The following is a 19,287-nucleotide window of genomic DNA, read 5'->3' as shown; positions in this document are numbered from 1 at the left end:
AAACATTTGCTGCAAACCTAGCCATCAAGATTCAAACTACGCTTTTTGTTAACCAGTGTTGACTTATTTATGTCAATTGTCTGAAGAAAGGCCAAGCATGAGGTGTTGCAGTTGCCTCTCCGGCCAAGAAACTCCATCATACATCGGGTGTTACTGTCTCGATCAGATCTGGTGTTTTTTTTTTTTTTTTTTTTGTCCTAGGACGCTAGGCACGAGCCTGGGATTGTTTTTCACATTACTTCAGGCTAGACCTAGGGGTTGCGGCATTATCACTTAGATAAATCCATTGGTGACTTGGCGGGGATCGGACCCGGGACCTCACGGACCGAAGTCCCGCGCTCTAGCCACTACGCCAGCTCGCTCCCCCGATCAGATCTGGTGTTGGGTGTGTAGCTTATGAAAAGGTTACTCTGTGAAAGAGCTTAGTGGGAATGGCTCATCTCAAGCAAAGGGTGATGATAAAAAGCAGTGACAACTGGTGACCAGTAGGGAGGTTCACTAATCTTGAGTGATAACAAGTTAAAAAAAAACCAACACCAAACACCATAAATTAATGGATATAGTTTGATATTGGCTAAATGGAAGTAAAGCTAATGATGGTGCTGCCTTTTCACTTCCCCTCCTTTTGGAATCTAAGGTAAGTTCTGAAGCATAAAGTGGTTATCACTAAACAAAATCATATTGCTGAATAGGCTACAGGGTTTGAATTAGGGCTAACCGTACTGAAACCCATTATGGTCAGATGTTATTACCACAACTCGGGTTAACCAAAAAAAGAGGAAAAAAGGATAAGGCAGTTTAACTCAAAAATATTCAAAGAACAAATGTTTAATATTAACATGTAGAAACAAGTATCTGCAAAATAACATATACACTAAAAAATTTGAAAATCAACTACACGGAAGCTAACGATAGTTATGATATTTACATTGATTACAAATTAATAAAAATATTGTAGTACATAGCCATTCCGACATGTAATATCTTGGATCTTAACCTAATCTTCGCACTATGCACACTATATATTAAAAGTGTAAACTGTACTTTAGACATAGCGAGTGAACACATTGAACTTTCATCATACTTGATGTAAACTGAACCGTGTGTTCCAGAGTTTTGAGATCCCCTACACCTCTGCTGACGAATCAGACGTATCTTAAGAGTATTTAAAGCCTTTTCAATGACTTAGAAAATTAAATTTACTATTTACACTCTTTAGTAATATCTGGACTGTTTAAACATATTGAATCCATTGGCTTACTTCTGTCAACACTACAGAACGCCAGAATACTTTGGCCAAGTCATGCGTCATTCTTTGTTAATGGTATTTTTTTTACAAATAGCAGCATTCATTGATATTTTTGAAATAATTTGCTTTATTTTTTCAAATATTATAATCCTACACGATGATCACAAACACAGATAATTAGGAGTTCAGTTTGAGATGTTTGCATTCAATAGACATTTATGATCCACAACCCTTCTGTGGTATATCACGAAAAAGCGTGTACACCTCTATTGTGTCATGGGCCAAATAAAAGCACAGAAAACGTTGGGCTGATACTCCCCTTCTTAGGGTTAGCAAGCGTACTGTTAGGCCTTCTAAACGGGTTGCCTCTGACTTTTTGAGGCTAGACAGGCGAAGAATTAAATTAACAGTGGAACTGATAACTGGCCATGGGTGATTCAGGAAACATTTACAACGGATGGGCTTGTTTGATGGTGAACCAATCTGTGGGCACTGCAGTAGGTCAGAGGAGACAGCTGGTCACCTGCTTTTTAATTGTGAAAAGCTTTCTGATGCTAGAAGGATAACTCTTGGAAATTTGGTAAGAGGTAGATATCTTCCCGAGGAGGAATTGATAGGAATACTACAGGCTTACATCGGATGACTGATTTTGTAAGGTCTATCAAAAAAACAACTGTCTGGGGTGCGCCATAATTCGACTTTTTGGATGGCTTTATGGTCTCGGCCTGCCCCTGTTAGATAAAAATAAATAAGTAAAAGAAAAGATTCATAATTTTGTTGATAGCAGTGAACTCCAATTCGTGAAAATGGAGACAATTATAGCACATACAACAGAGTTACACTTAACTTCATAAACACAACAATGCTGATTTTGTAAATAAAACCGATATAGTTTTACAGATTTGTATGATCTCGCTAGCCCTAATTTGTTATGATTCCATTACTGACCTCTGTACTAGGGAATTCTAGGTCTAATATTGTAGAGGTCACTGTAAATAATTATATAAACAATCCTACATCACATTTGCAATCCAATCAAAAACATGTAGATTGGAAGTAGAGCAGTTTTACTACAGAGTTAAAAATGGCGTGAATATAGAATTTATGAGTGGTCCAGTTGTACGGTACAGCAAATAGGCCAATGGATTGGTAAAAGTTGATTTGGTAAGATGATATTAATTAACCCAAATAAAACTATTGATGTTAAATGAGTCATTTATAAATAAACTACATTATCCTGGTAAATGGAAGCAAAAAATATTAAGAGTAATTTAATTTTCAGTACAAAAGGAAAAGAGTAATATTAATATGTAAGCTTAAGACGCCTAGGTAAACGTCTGAAAATATTGATTTTCTCACTCAAAGCACAAATTTTGAAACATCTACGATCATTTGAATCAAAATGCAAACAATAAAGATAAATGATTGTGACTTTTATTTTGTATCTATTAGTCGAGGAATTTTCCCAGGTAATTCAGATTAACTCTACTCCTTTAAAAATCCTTACTTGGATTTCCTTTAAAATTTAACTAAAACCCAAAATAATAACTTTAATAGTTTGGGGAAATATTATATTCAATAATAATAAGTTTAAGTCAGTAAAATAATAATAAATTTAATGTACTTTCAAATAACATATTCTGAATGAGTAATGAATTTTAGGACTTATAAAAGTATACGCTATCTTTACATATTGCACCAATATTACCAAAAACACATCAATACACAGGTTTTGAATAAGAAAATAATAATCAGGATTTAAAGTTTTTAAAAGCGATCAAAAGTGCAGCAGTGTAATCTGTTAATAGTTACAAAATGTTAAATAAGTTATACAATGCCATAAAATATTTACAGTTTAAATTTTAAATCTTTTTTTGTGAAATCCATCACAAAGAGAACCTATAAAACCTGTAAACAGTCCAGATTTCTATATAATAAACAGTATCTTTATTTACAAATTATAAAGTACATAATATCACAAGCATTACATAGTCTGTCTAGATTCTTGGAATCAGTAAAATCAAGAATACTTGAACAAAACATGAATGCAGATCTTTAATAAAGACTTTGTTAAAATAAATTGGATTAAAATAAGAAATAAACTTCTAACAAATAATTTAAAATTAACATATTTTGTGATTTTAATACTGATTGTAATCACCAAATGAATCTCGATAGTTACAATACAAAAGTTAAAAATCAAAATAAAATCTAACTATATTTAACTAATAACATTTGCTTGATAGTTTACTATCCACTTTAGTTTCAATAGTTATATATTTTATCATATTAAATCTCATAAGAAAAATAACTAATTATGATCTAAAATAATATTTAAACACAGAAATCGTCAAACTGAGGTTGTTAAACAATCTCCTTGTAATCAAATAGCACCACCAACATCACACCTTAGGGGTTTCAATCAAAATTACAAACAATGTACAATTCAAAACAGACACGATTTTTTCCTGATACATAAGTAATGAAGGGGGATAAAAATGGCCAAATGATTTTCAGGGTTAAAAAACTTAAATACAGAAAAAGTTCTTGCCTGAAACACTTTTTTGACAATAGGCCAAACAATAGTGCAATATAGCACAAGAGATTTAACTAACAGTAATTATAGAATTTACTGAAAACAGAATTAATCATTAACAACTATCAACAATAGTAAAATTATTTTATATTTTAACAGATATGTTATTAATAAAAACAAAAAGCTAAGGTTTTAATGATTAACCAGAGGTTGCCAACAATATACCCAAATATGGTATGATTTTGGAACTTACAAAATAAATTGTCTAGCATAAACGGTTTTTATCGATACATTTTGCAAACTTAAACAACGTATTTAAAATGTACTGATATGGGTGGCACAGATCTTCTTAGGAATTTCCCTTCCATAATAAAAGATATTGAATTATTTGGGTTTAGATTTTTAAATACATACAAATGAGTAGTTTAATTGAGTATTTGATTTGGTTACATTTCTAGCCTCGAGTTGCATTTAATGAGCATGCCAATGTTTGGCAGGTTCGAATAAAAAAAGTAGCACAATTTCAAATATTGCTTTAAGCAGAATTTTAAAGAAATGGTTTTGTTTATATCCTTTAATTCAACCATTGTTCAATTTACAATGATCATAAAAAGATTTTAAAGTCATATATAAAATTTGTATTATGAATTCCATGTTGGGGGCCGGGATTACTCTAATGACTATTAATGGTACTAAGTAATAGTAGGGGGGAGCGAACTAATCTAGTGGTTACAGCGCGGGACTTTAATTCCTGAGGTCCCGGATTCAAATCCTGCCAAATCACCAATGGATTTTATACAAGTAATAATGCTGCAACCCCTAGGTTTAGCCTGAAGTAATGTGAAAAAACATTCCAGGTTCGTGCCTAGCGTCCTAGGATAAAAAAATACTATTTTACCTAGTGGATCTCTATGTTTCACTGCCAACACGGCAACGGCAAGAAAACACGGCAACGGCAAGAAAGCAAACACTTATCTGACATAATTGTCACATGCACACAAATGAATAAATAAATACAAAAACAAACATTTAGATTTAATACTGATAGACCTATCACACTTCGCAAATAATGTTTGTTCCAGCGCATGTAATAGACAAAACAAAACAAATTCTACCAAGAAGTCTACGTTCACGTTGTGTGATAGGCCTATCAGTATTATATCTAAATGTTTGTTACGTATTTCGTTATTTTTGCGTGTGTGACAGTTATGACAGATTAGTTTTTGCTACCCTGACGAAGCCATATCAGCGGCAAAACATGTTTGTCTACTGATCTCGACAAACAAATTGCATTACATGACGGAGGTAAAATAGTACCATTATTATTAGTTTATCTATTTTCTTGCAATCAAGTTTTGAGAAGAGCTTCCTACCGATTTTGATGGATAAGAAAAAAATCTATAATGGATAAAACAAAACACCAAACTAACAGTTTTTTATCTTTCCTCTGAAACAAATACTCAATAATTAATATTTCAGCAAATTGCATCTCACAAAAAAGTTAAGTTAATATTAGTTTTACTTTCATAAATGGAAAAATATTGATTAATGTTTAAGTTAATCACGACAAATAGTTCAACACGCTTATCTTAAACACAGAGGAACACACAACCTTTCCAATTGGAACAATCTCTAGTTAATAATCTCCACAACAATGATTAGTTCTTAGTTGAAAAGATACTGTACTGTACAAAACAGAAACTAGTCGAACAGTTAAAATTATGGAAGACAATAACTTTACAGAAAGTGAGCATTTAAAAAGCAATAAAGGACCTGCTTGCATTTATTGCATTTATTTAATAAGTCATTAAATGAAAAGTCACTGTAAACAATTTAAATATTACAACTACCGCAGTTATAACTATATTATTTCCATGAAAACTGAAATAGTAGGCTAACTCTTGCAAACCCTTCAACAGCGTATTTTTGTCTATGAGTATTACGATAAATAAGTGATATCTACTGTTAATAACAGCTAAGATAAACTTTTAACATACAGCTGTGAATATTGTCCTTAAGGTGCAAGCAAAATCTTTGTATTTAAATAAAACTATTACAAACATTTGGTATTACCAACACAATTCAAACTTGGAAGCTGCAAGAATAACATAGTGATCAGATCATTGACTTACGTATATCAAGAAGACCAATAAATTATGAACTACATATTTATAATGTTTCATCGCCTTACATTGTTTAATGTTTTCCTAATAGTGAATGCAGTTTGTGAAATTGTCAAAAACAAAAGGAAATCGTGGACCCATACATGAAAAAAACTACTACAAAAATACCTGAGATTTAAATGTATAAAAAATATCTAACTACGAGTATTTGCACAAAATAGTCAAGAGATTCCAAACTATGAGAAGATTCATATTCAATAGTTACTTTTGTTAACGATTATATGAATATGAATAAATCCTTTTTTGCTTCACTAACATTATTTATTTCTGAAATGCAACTTATAATCATTTGGCAGTTATCAACACCGATTTTAAAGTTTCAAATAATAACTGATTATTAAGTAAAATGTTGAATACATGTAGTACAATAGTGTCAAAATGATCCTGGTCCTGGTTTAGGTAAGAGGTTAAGATTCTTTCTCGATGAGAATACCAAGAGTTATTGAAATGATACTCTTCATAACTCCAGGGTAAAGAGGATTTTTTAAATAACTAGGTAATCTACTTGAAAATGAACCTACGTTTTATAAACTTAAATCACTTTACCATTTTTGGAGAATCACTCATCAAGAAATTTTAATTTTAATTCTGCTCAAACGTGATCCGGAGGAAAATGTTTAAATGATTACCATACTTCAATACGTATTTTACCAAACAAAACCAAAATACGACAATTAAGTAATCACCATAACCCACTCCTCAACTAAAACTACAAGTAATACTTTCATACGACTACTTATGAAAAATCGTAAAAAACATTTCCACTACACGAAACTACCGAACAAAAATAACAGCCAGTAGGTCAAGACGGAGCAGCACAGTCTTAAGTCCGAACGGAAAACAAGCCTACATTCAAAGCATTACACCATACTCCCTGCAAAGGGGAGAATATCAAGAGTTAAGTACTGAAATGACAAAGTGTTTTTGTCCGTTGAGAACATTGTAGTAGGCCCACGGCTGGGGGTGGTCTATGGACAGATACCACTCGGGCAGCGGGTCCGGGTAGTTGAGAGGGTCCAGGAATGTTACGTAGATGTTGGGTGCCGTCGGGTAGGGTGGGTAGTTGGCTAACACCCGCGGCCGATGTTCTGGCAGCCGCACAAACTCCGGGTCGACGCCCTCCGGTGAATTATCCGGATTGGACGAAGTTTCAGACCTTCAATATTTTCAAACCAGTTAGTTGGTAATGGTTTCATGTTTTGTATAAATGTATTCTATAACTGAGTAGGCCTATTGTATGCATATTGTATAACTATATAGCATATGGTTAAATGGTGAATTCAACACCTTACAAAACTCTAGGGTTTTGGGGGAATTTTTGTGGAACTACCAGTCAATTTTTAAGGATACTTAGGCCTATATGTAAAAATATAAGTATGCAACATTTTTTTCAGATTCAAATTTGGTGATTTACTAATATTATAGAAATACATAATAAAATATTAACATTTTTGAGTGTAGGGGTGGACTAGACTGAGGGATAAAATACATAAGCCTAACAATAACGAAAATATAAAAACAAACAAAATGTAACTTATCAACTCATCGGTTGTAATCAGTGACTCATCGTTGAACGGTGAAGCAAAAAACGGTAACTTTATAGGCTACCTACATGATTATGGGAAGCTAAACATGTTGGTTGTCGCTGTATAAAGTAGGCCTACTACATTTTAAATTACACTAGGCCCTATGTACTTTTTCCAATCGTGACTAATTTGCAGCATGGTTAATCCACTTGTGCATTACCAATAGTCTACTGTAATTACTTTGATTACTAGGCCTACTGCTGCTGCAAACTCCACTTAAAAAGGTAATTTAAAATGTTTTTGAATAAAATAGGCTTCTTTTGTAATAAACAAGCTTCAAAAGAAATCAATTTTGAATTTTTTTTCAATATAAATAAAATTTTAAAGAAAAGCGATTGTTAGATAAGACACTGCATGTAGTAAAGTATCCATATACTCTTTCAAATACCCAGATTGCTACTATGGGTATTGAAAGAGAAATGGTATCGTTAGTATTGCAACATCCCTAATCAGGTTCTAAGTTTCTAAAGGTTTTTCAATGGGGCGCAAAAAGCCCAAGTGTCATACATACATCAGACTGAAAGTAATGATGATGATGATGATTATACAAGAACAGTTACATACCCGGAGGAGGCTGTCTGTTATCCGTCGGACGAGCCCAGCAAGGGGACCCGTCAGCTAATGTCGAGTCCGTACTGGTCGATGGTTATCTGGCGGCCGTGGAAGTCCCACGACGCAGTCATGTGAAACGCCATGTTGGTCAGGACCACTACGTATTCACACAGCGCAAACAACGAGTACACTGTAGGGGAAACACAGTTATCAAGTCTGCATCGTAGAAATCAAAATAAATATCAAGCTTATTCATGACAGGATAGAAAGGGATTAAAAGATAAATAATAATAACATTACCTTTTACACATCGTAGACTACATTTATTTGGTACGGTAGAAGGTAATACTGTATTATTATTATTTATTAATAACTGACGTTCGAGTAGTAGGAAATGAATTCTGATTAAAAAATGTTTACTATTTTATTTACTAAAAGGTTTTTTATTAAATCTTGATAAAAAGTTAATCTTGATAATTTTATTTTTATACTTCCTTGAAAGTTTTCTAAGAAGGTTAAATAGAAAAATCAAGTAAAGACGTTTTCATTTCGTAATTGTAAATTAGGTGTGTGTATATTAGGTCAGAAAAAACAAGTCTATAAAAATAAAATATTACTGTGACAAAACATTTTTTAAATTCATAAAGAACTAAACAGAAAACTAAATGATTGATTTCAATAAATAAACTAAGACTACGGTATTGTACAATCAACAAACATTTCCTGTTTTGAAGTATTTGTCAATTTAACTTTGGAATTACAAACTTACCCCCAGGCTCACAATACAAGTTGTGTCTGATGAAGAAATATCCAGCCAGGGCGAAGGACACCATATTGATGGCTAACAGCTGGTACTTGAGCCTCAGCGACTTGCTCTCTACATTGCTGGGAGGCTGTGCTCTGTACCTCGTCAGTAGAACACAAGTTAGCACCATGTACAGCTCCGACGTCAGCATGAACGTCATGAAACACTTCTCGTGAATAGCTGCAAACAAAACATTGGACTGGTTAAACATATCAGGTGGGGGATATGGGCACTATTTTCAATTTTAAAATATTGGGTACAGTCACAGCATGAAAGTAAGACTGTACATTATGTAACACTCTCAGAGATAAGGTCTTCAACTTCAATCCATCCAGATGATAGCCTACCCCCAAATAATTGAGTACCGGTAACGGTTACTTGATGTAGGCCTAATTTAAGAAAATGACAAATCCATTCTAATTTTCCATGTATAGATTTAGGACAGTGGGTGTAATGTTCTAAAAAGACAAGAAAACAGAAATACAAATTTTTGCCACGCCGGATACTCAAACGCTTTTCCCAAAAGTTATTGAACAGCTTTTGTCAATGCACTTACATACATTTACCCTGACTCCATTTAGGCAGAGTGTCAATAGGCCTACTTAGTGCAGATTAAATACAGCTGTGATAATTGCCTGAAAAACTATTTTATGTATTCAAATTGAATGAGATAAAGTAAAGTAGAACGCCAACTTTCCGAATAAATTGGGACCGTAATACATTTTTGGATAATCAAGTATTTTACAGAAAGAGGCTAACTGAGTTTTACTATTGCGATCGCAGAACGTGTCTGCAAAGATTTTGTGAAAAAAAATTCATGCTTTCACCGCGATTGCGGAGGACGGTTATGATTTTTAGAAGAATGATGATGTCTACAAGACCGAGGCAGATGTGCAAGATTTTTTCTGCATGATTTTGATGTCCACACAACAGCGCAAGAGTTTTTAGATTTTGCCTCGCTCCTGGCTTTTGCCTAACTAAACAACAATTCTTATTACTGTGGTTTTTTCATTCTTTCTGTAAGCGATTTGGATAGCTGGAGTTTGGATGGTTGGAATTCTACTGTACATGCTTTTAACTAGATTTGCCCTGATACATGAGATTTCAAGAATAATTACTGTAAAATTTCTTAGTAGCTACTAGCTAGGCTATAGTACATTTTACCTACTCAATTGTTTAAAAACTACTCTTAAAGGATATGTTTTCAGGGTCTCTCCATTGTATTTTGTAATTCCTAAACAAGAGAGCGTGTTCTTCCAGTTTTCAAAAAAGTCTTGGAAGTGAAGAAGCCTTCCTCTACAATGTGTTCTTTGCTGGGTAATCTCATCCCAGGCATAGTCACAAGCCAAAGTAGGCCTAGTCCGTTTTGTAGACCGAGTAAGTACCTGCTAATGGGTTTATAGAAAGGGGACACGTTAAACTTTGTTAAGGCAAAGCCAATGTGGATATTGTCAGTGACTGCCATAGTTAATAGCCTTCAAAATTCATAATTGATATACCAAGATTAGTATAATTTTTTTACGTAAATAACGTTAACGGACGTAAATATAAAGTTAATTTCCTTGCACTCACCATAGTTGTATGCGGACGGGATGAACGTTAAGCCGATGAGAGCAACGTTCTCCACGACGTTAAGGAAGCACGCGACGGAAGCCAATGTTTGTGCCCCGTTACTGAGTATGTCCTTGTAGTATTGACGGTACATGGAAGTGAACAGAAATCTGGGTCCTGCGTGGACCGCGATAGCTGTGCCCCACACAAACCTCTGCGTTCTGTAGTTGCCGATTGCCGCCGATATTGACGGAAGGAAGTTTGGCACCTACAAATGAAACTAACATCAGTACTCTAGTACTCTATAGTCCTATGAAACCCTATTCATTGTTAAAATAATTAGTCTCTGACGGATTCAAAATTAGGTAGGCCTAACTAAATGTATTTAATGTAACCCAGTAAGCCTACATTACACTTTTGTTACTTTGATTTGTATTGAAAATTTACACATGTTAAATAGTGTAAGTCTGCTTAAGTGGTCTTTTTTCAAATTTATAAACCAACAACAATGCATCAAACTCTTTCGGCTTCTATTACACAACTCATTCTAAAAGAAGTAACTATCATGTCTATTATGTTGAAATGTAACTAAAGTGGCTGTCAAAATCACTTTACGGAAAGTAAATAAAAGAAACATGTTATAAAACTTAAAACATATATTTACGCTTATACTGTTACTCACACGACGGTAAATATAGCCTACTTTAAAGATGGTAAGTGGTGATTGATTTCGATTGGACACTCCAATCATAATCAGACCCGGCGAATGACAATTCTCACAATGACAAAAATCACTTTCTATTCAACAAGAATTACAAAAACACAGTTACAAAATCGTATACCTTGCAATGGGTGAAGGTGGAGTCATCGAAGTTGTAGAGTAAGGACCAGATGACGCAAAAAACAAAACTGCTGAGGGGCAGCAGACAGGTGCTCCAAGCGAGCTTCTCAAACGGGATTCGGACAACGAAGCCCTTGGACTGGCGATAGTTGAGAGGTAAGTAACCAGTTGTGTTTACCATCACTGGTTTACTAGGCATCCCTCCCAACCTCTCATGCCACCCTGGAACCGGTTCAGGCATAAGTATCAATAACAAAATGTCAATGGCATAGAAACACAAAATATGCAATAATATAAGATGGAAAAGCAGGCTTACCTGAATTGAAAAAATCATACTGATGCAAGAAACACAAAAACTTTACATGAGTTATAAATCTTTAGCTAAACAGTTAGTAACAAAGTCAATATTTTTCTAGTACCGTACACAACAAGGATATTTCACTGTCATAGTAATTTTCAACTGGTGTTTGAGATAGAGAGAAACAATCTTGATCTTAAACCTACAACCTCCATTGCAGGTTGGTTACACCACCAACCTCATATTGCAGTATTTATGGTTAACAATACGCAATATCTGATAAAAATACAAGAGGATAGAGCGATTTACCAATTCACTCTGTCAGAAAATACTATTTACTTCCAAGTTTTATGAATTGAAGAATATAAGAAAACATTCAATCCAAAAATTAACCTTGCTCCCATTGTAGATCATAAATTCTGGATTAACAAATAACAGTTATTTGAACTTTTTATCAACCATGGTATTTCAAACTAGACTGAAACTGTTAATACAAACAAAATGATCGATTTTTAGTAAAGCAATTCTTTGAGAACACTCTGAGAAAATTTTTAAGGGATGAATTGTGGAATGAACAAAATTTTCAACAAATAACGAGGCCTCTATCTTTAACTATTAAAACCTATCAGTTTAACTGAAATACATTTGAAATTAAATTGTTCTACTTGGGCTATAAAAATAAAATCCTAAAATCCAAACACAATTTAATGACTTTTGGTTGATTGTTGCTTTTCTATTCACTTCAACTTAGGGAATTGAGATTTATGTTATTTTACAAAAAATACAGACATGTTGAAATTAAATATCAGTAGGCCTATGTTTATGTAAACAACATAATGAAAAATAGTCAGTAGTCATCTCGGACAGGCCTCATAAATAATAATTAATTCAATCTAGGCTATGTTAATTGAGGTCAAATTTTCAACATAACTGCCATTATAAAAGAACTGACATCTTGAATGGAGCCAATTATGCCCAATTAACTTTGCTCTTTCTGGTTCTTTCTATTAAAACCTGGCTGATTTCAATAGTGAAGCTAAAAATCCTAATTCAAAAGCAATTTTATGTGCTAATCTTAGGAGATTCATTACGTTAGTAGAAAGAAATCAAATAATTTAAATACCCTACTGTGGGTGTTTAATTTTGAAGCTATTCACAACCCTACTACTAGCGTTACTAGTTACTAGCATTCAGTTGATTAATTAATAGGATGCTTATTTCATAACTTCCAAGGTTTTTAACCAACTACGTTTTGTAAAACATGACATTGAGCTGAAAAGGACATTCTAGAACATCACTCATTGAAATGTCGAAATTTATAATAAATTGACAACAAACCCCAAAGATTTTAGGTTGTGGACGTAATAAGTTACAGGACCGAAATTATTTTAGGACCTGCAATGTTTTCAAATGAATGTATAAAGCTTATGATTGTTTTGACATCCAGATAGTTATTTATCTTTGGCCAACAGTATAGTTTCATGATAGGTTTCGTCATTTACTCTGAGTAAACCCCCTTTGCTGGATAATTGTATAGCTTATCAATGAAAATAAATTAAGGTACCTAATGGTTCAAAATACTAGCTTTAGTTACTAAAAAATTTTTCAGACCCATAAAAAGAAATTGAACATACAGTATTGCATATAACCACAACATGAAAATCAGTCAAATTTAACCACAAGATATATTTTTTAATATGGTTTAAGTAAGATATCTAAAATTGTGATGATCATAAATAATTAATTATACAGCTTTAGGCCTACACTGAGTTGGCTTAAAAATTGATGGGGTGATAGACAATGGAGGAAAATAAGTGATCAAAGGCTTCTTTACCTTTGTTTGTAGTCTAGACTTTTGTCATTGACATTTTGTAAAAAAAGGTGCTGGCCAGTTTTATTGAAAGTCCAACATTGTCAAAGCTTGCAACAAGCCAAAATATCAAAATAAATAGTTACAATTACCATAGACTATGTTGATTTGATTTGTAACAAGCTTTGACAAAGTTGCACTTGCAACAATACTTGCCAGCACAATTTTTTTTTCAACATCATAGATGGATAAGAACGCTTATTTTGTCATAAAGGAGTCAAGGGCTATGGATTGTTTTTCAGCATCATCATTCGTACCATAACATTCATGCAGATTAATAATGACAAGGCAATATTACAGGTGTGAACAAAATTATTTTAGCTAATCCATGGCCTAATCTTATAAGTATAAATTAAGGCGGCGGCGAGCGAGATAAAAGTGGCAACTCAGCAGTCCCGGCCGACAGAAACAGCTGTAGCACCAGATCATATGAAGCGTATGTGCAATGCTAATGTTAACACGTTTGTCATTATTGTTATCAGTATTTCTGGCTGCACTTTAGTTTACGTCCTACACTCATTCGAATGAAAAATATCGATATAGATTATTCAATATATAGGTAGATCATTCAATATATCGATTAGACTATTTCATTCGGTTAAACTTAACCTAACCAAACTTGATATATCGAATTAAATAATCGATATATCAACCGATATATTTATTCGAATGAGTGTAGGACGTAAACTTAAGTGCAGCCATATTTCTATGCACAGGATTTTATACCATGTGTAAAGGGGATGCGAGATAAAAGAGGATTTTTAGCTCTGGGGTTTTTTTTTTCTTTATCAAACTGATTTTCAGATAAAACCAACCTCAATTGATTAAATTATTTTAGCATAATAGGCCTAACTTAAGTTATATTGCAATATTGGTTTAAAGAAATATTTAAACATATTACACTATAAAAGTTTACTCTGGATATAGGCTAACGGAGAAATATATGTGGGATAAAACATGATTATTAATTTATAAAAGCGGAATGAAATGGAATTTTTACAACCCAATAGGAATAGGCCTAAGTGGGATTTTTGTTTTGGTCTTCTAGATAAGTACACTGATTGTCATTACCATGACAATTAGGACGTCAAGTGTGAAATTACCAGCTGCGGCCTTTATATATTGAGGCCAAAAGTTGTGCCTATGCATATTGAATAGTTAGATTTACTTTAACACCTAGGCATATAGTTTAGACGGTACTTACGTATTATACAGAAACCACTTATTTTACAGCGCGCTGCGGCGGTTGGGTTAAGTTGGGTTATCATAAATATGTTTGTAGAACTTTCCTAGTTTCGTTATGAATCGAACTATACGAGATGAGTCATAAAAACTTATGATAACCCAACCTAACCTAACCGCCGCAGCGTGCTGTAAAATAAGTGGCCTCCGTATAATACGTAAGTACCGTTTAGACACTAGAGGCAGAATTTTGATTAGGCCCATAACAAGTATAGTTACAAATACCCCCGCTGCAGCAAACCTGCCGACTAAGCGAATTTCCATTTGTCTGAATTGATTTTCAGTTAAATATATTTTAATAACATTAGGTTTAACGAGTACCTAGGTTTGCTGCTACAAGGAAACTAATAAAGTGTGTTTTTGAGTAAAATATTGATAGCTTAGTACAAAATAAATAAATTTGCCAAGTTTGATCAAAATATATCCATAAACAAGCAAACTACAACATTTGACAATATTCTCCTTAAGAATAACATAGGAATTTTAAATTTACAATTTTTTAAATTTTCTCCGTTACTAATAATCGAACAAAAATACTTTTATATACTAAATTATTTGTTTTTTTAAGCTCTTTAAAAAGGTCTAAAGAGAAATCGGGAAATTTTGTGTTTTGAGGGTCAAAAGTGAGAAAAACCAATTTTGACCCCAAAAAACTGTAAAGCCCCGTTCCCATGGTCCGATCGTGCTGGTTCGCGAACTCATTCAAGTTTATCCCACTTTACACCTTTAAACCAAATTTCATCAAAATCGGACAAAAATTACTCAAGTTATCGCGTTCACGGACGTATATATATATATATATATGTCTATATATATATACATATATAAAAATTTGAACGAATGGTGTTTTTGGCCTCTGGGGACATCAAAATGAAAAAGTAAATCGGTCCCGGGTCTAGGTCTTACCATGCCACCTACGGTAATAGCTACTTCCCTATAGGGAAATTCGCTAAAAGGTGATACTCAAAGGCAAATTCATTTTTCGCAAATTTGCTAACTTAAGTTATTGTAGCCTATGTGTCCTCATTGCGCTGAAAGCCTAGGCCTAACTTACCTAAGTTAGATGGGTTTACAGATCTGTTACAGACTTGCTGTATTTACCTATATTAGTCTTAATAGTTAAAGCTAGATCTGAAAGCTACGCTTAAACCTAATCAGACAAAATCACTAGAGCTAGGTCTGAAAGCTATGCTTAAGCCCAATCAGACAAACTCACTAAGTTAACATAACCTTTCTAGACCTAGAAGAAAGAATTCAGAGGACATTTCATTGGAATTAATCAAGCCTTCTTTTCAAATTAATATCATAGCTTACTTTGGCCTGATTTGTGATGTACAATTCAATTTTACATTGTCAATTAAAATCAATAATACAAAATATACTAAACATTTTATTTTTATGTTTTGTTTGGAAACGGATAGCTTAGCTTAGAATGTCAAACAACAAAAGCTTTAATGGTAAATAGTTTTAATACAACAAGCATTCCTATGTTAATTCTTCATCTAGACAAAGCAAACATGGGTCATAAAATTCTTAGTTGCAAAACATACGCTATAAAATAAAATTACCTAAAATGTTTTTAATACGTTCAAATTGATTTCGACCATGAGTTATCTATTTATTTATCTCTGTAACTCAATCATCACGGTTAAGTACCAACTAAAATCATAAAAGTAAAACTACATTAAACATTAATATTTATAAATAAATACCTAAAAATGGTGATCTGCCAACGGACTATGAGAGCAACAAAGATATCATTCTTAAATCTGTTGTGTATTAACCGAATCAGAAATAATTTATTCTTGCAATTCTACAACTACATTATATTTTGTACAGTATTTGCCATAAATATTCAGTTATTTCAATATTGTTATAATTCGTTGGACGTAGGTGATAGTAACAAATATTGACGTCTACACTATAATCTAATATCTAATGAAAACTGAACAGACGCCACACAGCTGACCGAGCTGACGTTATTGAGGGCCACAGCTGGCATAATAATGTTGTTTCTGTTTTAAAATCAATACAACCCAAAGCCACCAACATTTCATTACCTTTTCTGAATGTCATACTTTAAGAAAACCACATATAATAGCATAGTCATTTAATTTTTTAGTTTGATTGACTTGAGGTATATTAGATGGTGGAATAATTATATAGCATAAAACGCATATATTGATGTATGTATAATAATGATTTATGTTTAGGTTTGTTGATGTGTAGAACCCCAATATGTTACATTAATTTCTAAATACTGTAATTGCCTTTTTGACCCTTTTTTCCCATTTAGGGAATAAGCTATTAGGTCTCAAAGGGTAAGACCTGGCTGGACCCGGGACCGATTAACTTTTTTCGTTTTGAGGTCCCTTGAGGCCAAAAACACCATCAGTTCAAATTCATATATACAATGTATACACAAACACAAGAGATTTATATATGTGTGTGTTAGCACGATAACTCGAGCAAAAATTATCTGATTTTGATGAAATTTTGTATAAACGTGTAAACCTACATTTTCATTCTAACGAGTTCGCGAACCAGCATGATCGGACTATGAGAACAGTTGTTTATGAGGGGTATGGGTGTAATGGGGTTTTCCATTTTTCACACTGTAAACATAAAATTGTGCATTTTATTTCCGAACCATTTTGTAGAGCTAAAAAAACAACAAATAATTTGTATATTGAAGCATTATGTTGTATGTCTAACGGTTTCGGAAAAAATCCCAAAAAAGGGAAATTTAAAATTACCACGTTATTCTTATATGGAGAATTAAAACTCTTGTAGCCTGCTTGTCTAAGAACATAATATTTTAATGAAATTTTGAAATGTTACTTCATACTAAGCTATCTATATTTCAATAACCCCCCCCCCCCCCTCTTCTTCCTTGTAGCAGCAAACCTAACTCTACCTGAGTAAATAGAAAATAAATCTGACAATTTTAAGGGAATAGTTTAGTGGAATTCCAGCTATAGACTGAAATTCGCTTGGTTTGCAGGTTCGCTGCGGGGGTAAATTTTACTTTTTTAAATCACTTTATTTGTTTATCAATACTTAACATATAAAGCCTTAATAAATCAATTTTTTCACTTCAAGGTGTATAGCAACGATATTTCCATAATAGACTTACTACCTACCTACTTTATAATAACTCTATGGTGGAAATACTTTTAGCTGAAGATTAGGGACCTGGGACCTTCCTTTCCTTAAATTATGTGAATCTGACCTTCCAACCCTTCATGTGGCATAATTAATATACAATTTTAATCATATGAAAAACACTTGCAGTGCCTCTCTTGCTCTACATCGTGTGCAATATGCATTTAAGTTCGGCCATAATCAGTTTGAAACACAATAATCTGACCTGAAAGACTACAGAAAAGTTAGATAGCTGCTACAGTACCAAGATTTATAATACATTTTGCTAGATCTACTGTGTTATTGTTTTTCGTTATCCTTTTGAGAAGGGGACGCCACCTAGGTGTATATTTGAACCAAAATATGATTGAAAGATGAGCTAGTGTATACAGTTCTATAGAATCTATATACACACTATATACAAATCTATAGAATGTTGCGAGATGATCTGTGTAGCTATGTAAATGACTAAGATAAGTTGTTTCATCAGTCAGGATAATTTATTTAAAGCCCAACGATCAGCGATCAGGGACAGCTGGGTCCTGTTTCGAACCATAAAAAACTACTAACTTTTCTAGTTCTTGAAAGTGGCTCACATATAAAAAGGCCAGGAGAGGGTTTGTAGTAGAAAGAGGTTTATTTTTGGGCTGGCAGCGATATTTCAAGATTCAAGAGAAGGTCGCTTCACTATACCGTGTTCTATACAGTCACTAATTTCTTGCAAGCTATAACAATTTCTTATACCAAGAAAAAAAATTTCAAAACCTTCTTTGGCTTCAGAGATTTGGAACAACTCTTATCCTCACAAATTTCCTACAAAGCCAAATTATTTGTGTTGGAGCTAAGTTCAACTTATTGAGAATGTCAGATGGCATTTCAGAATATTTTAATGATTGATTTAAAAAAATGTATACTCTTACCCATATCAATCATTTCACTGTTATCTCCATCCGTATTCATTTTTCGTTTATGGAAGCATTTATGTAACTGGCAGCGAGTGAGGTGCATTTAGGTTTGAGAGTCAAAATACTAAAATGTTACCCACCAAAAGAACTGTATTGGTTTTCTTGAAAACTGTTAAGTAAAATGGTGTAATCATAATTCAATTGAGTACCTAATGCTCTTATTTGATGATTTAAATGTTCCCCAACAAATTAATAATTTTCGTAGTGGTAGGAGTATTTTTTTAAATAAAAAAAAACACAAATAAGAAAAGTAATGAAAAATTTATACCGCACTCATGAAACTAAAACTCACAGACTGGTTGTTTCTAGCGATATAAACGCAATACACTTGTCAGTGTTCAGTCTGAACAAATAAGTTCCATCTGACAAATGGTAACCACATTTGTGTGTTCAAAAAATTAATATGACGGAATTAGAAAATAATATTTTTTTTTAATTTAAATTTTTTTAAATTTGGTTTTTTCT

At 33.2% G+C, this 19,287-nt stretch overlaps 1 protein-coding gene across 2 annotated transcripts; it reads right to left on the bottom strand.

Moving 5' to 3' along the window:
- Positions 1 to 861: 861 nt before the first annotated feature.
- On the bottom strand, positions 862 to 19,002 carry LOC128986774 (post-GPI attachment to proteins factor 2-like). Of its 2 annotated transcripts, none has more exons than XM_054407294.1 (6): positions 18,778 to 19,002; positions 11,305 to 11,525; positions 10,484 to 10,730; positions 8,876 to 9,091; positions 8,119 to 8,296; positions 862 to 7,124 (listed from the first exon to the last, which is right to left on the bottom strand). In XM_054407294.1, exons 1-5 carry the CDS (start codon positions 18,863 to 18,865, stop codon positions 8,169 to 8,171), a joined length of 900 nt encoding a protein of 299 aa, XP_054263269.1. In that variant the 5' UTR covers positions 18,866 to 19,002; the 3' UTR covers positions 862 to 7,124; positions 8,119 to 8,168. The 2 variants fall into 2 exon arrangements, with proteins under 2 accessions (XP_054263269.1, XP_054263270.1); XM_054407295.1 differs by lacking the exon at positions 18,778 to 19,002 and adding an exon at positions 16,426 to 16,646.
- Between the last annotated feature and the right edge of the window lie 285 nt (positions 19,003 to 19,287).

The sequence above is a fragment of the Macrosteles quadrilineatus genome, unplaced genomic scaffold (genome assembly GCF_028750875.1).
Source record: "Macrosteles quadrilineatus isolate MER2022 unplaced genomic scaffold, UCM_ALF_1.0 Scaffold_2__2_contigs__length_208266976, whole genome shotgun sequence".
Lineage (NCBI taxonomy): Eukaryota > Metazoa > Arthropoda > Insecta > Hemiptera > Cicadellidae > Macrosteles > Macrosteles quadrilineatus.
This window is presented reverse-complemented; position numbering and strand designations above follow the sequence as displayed.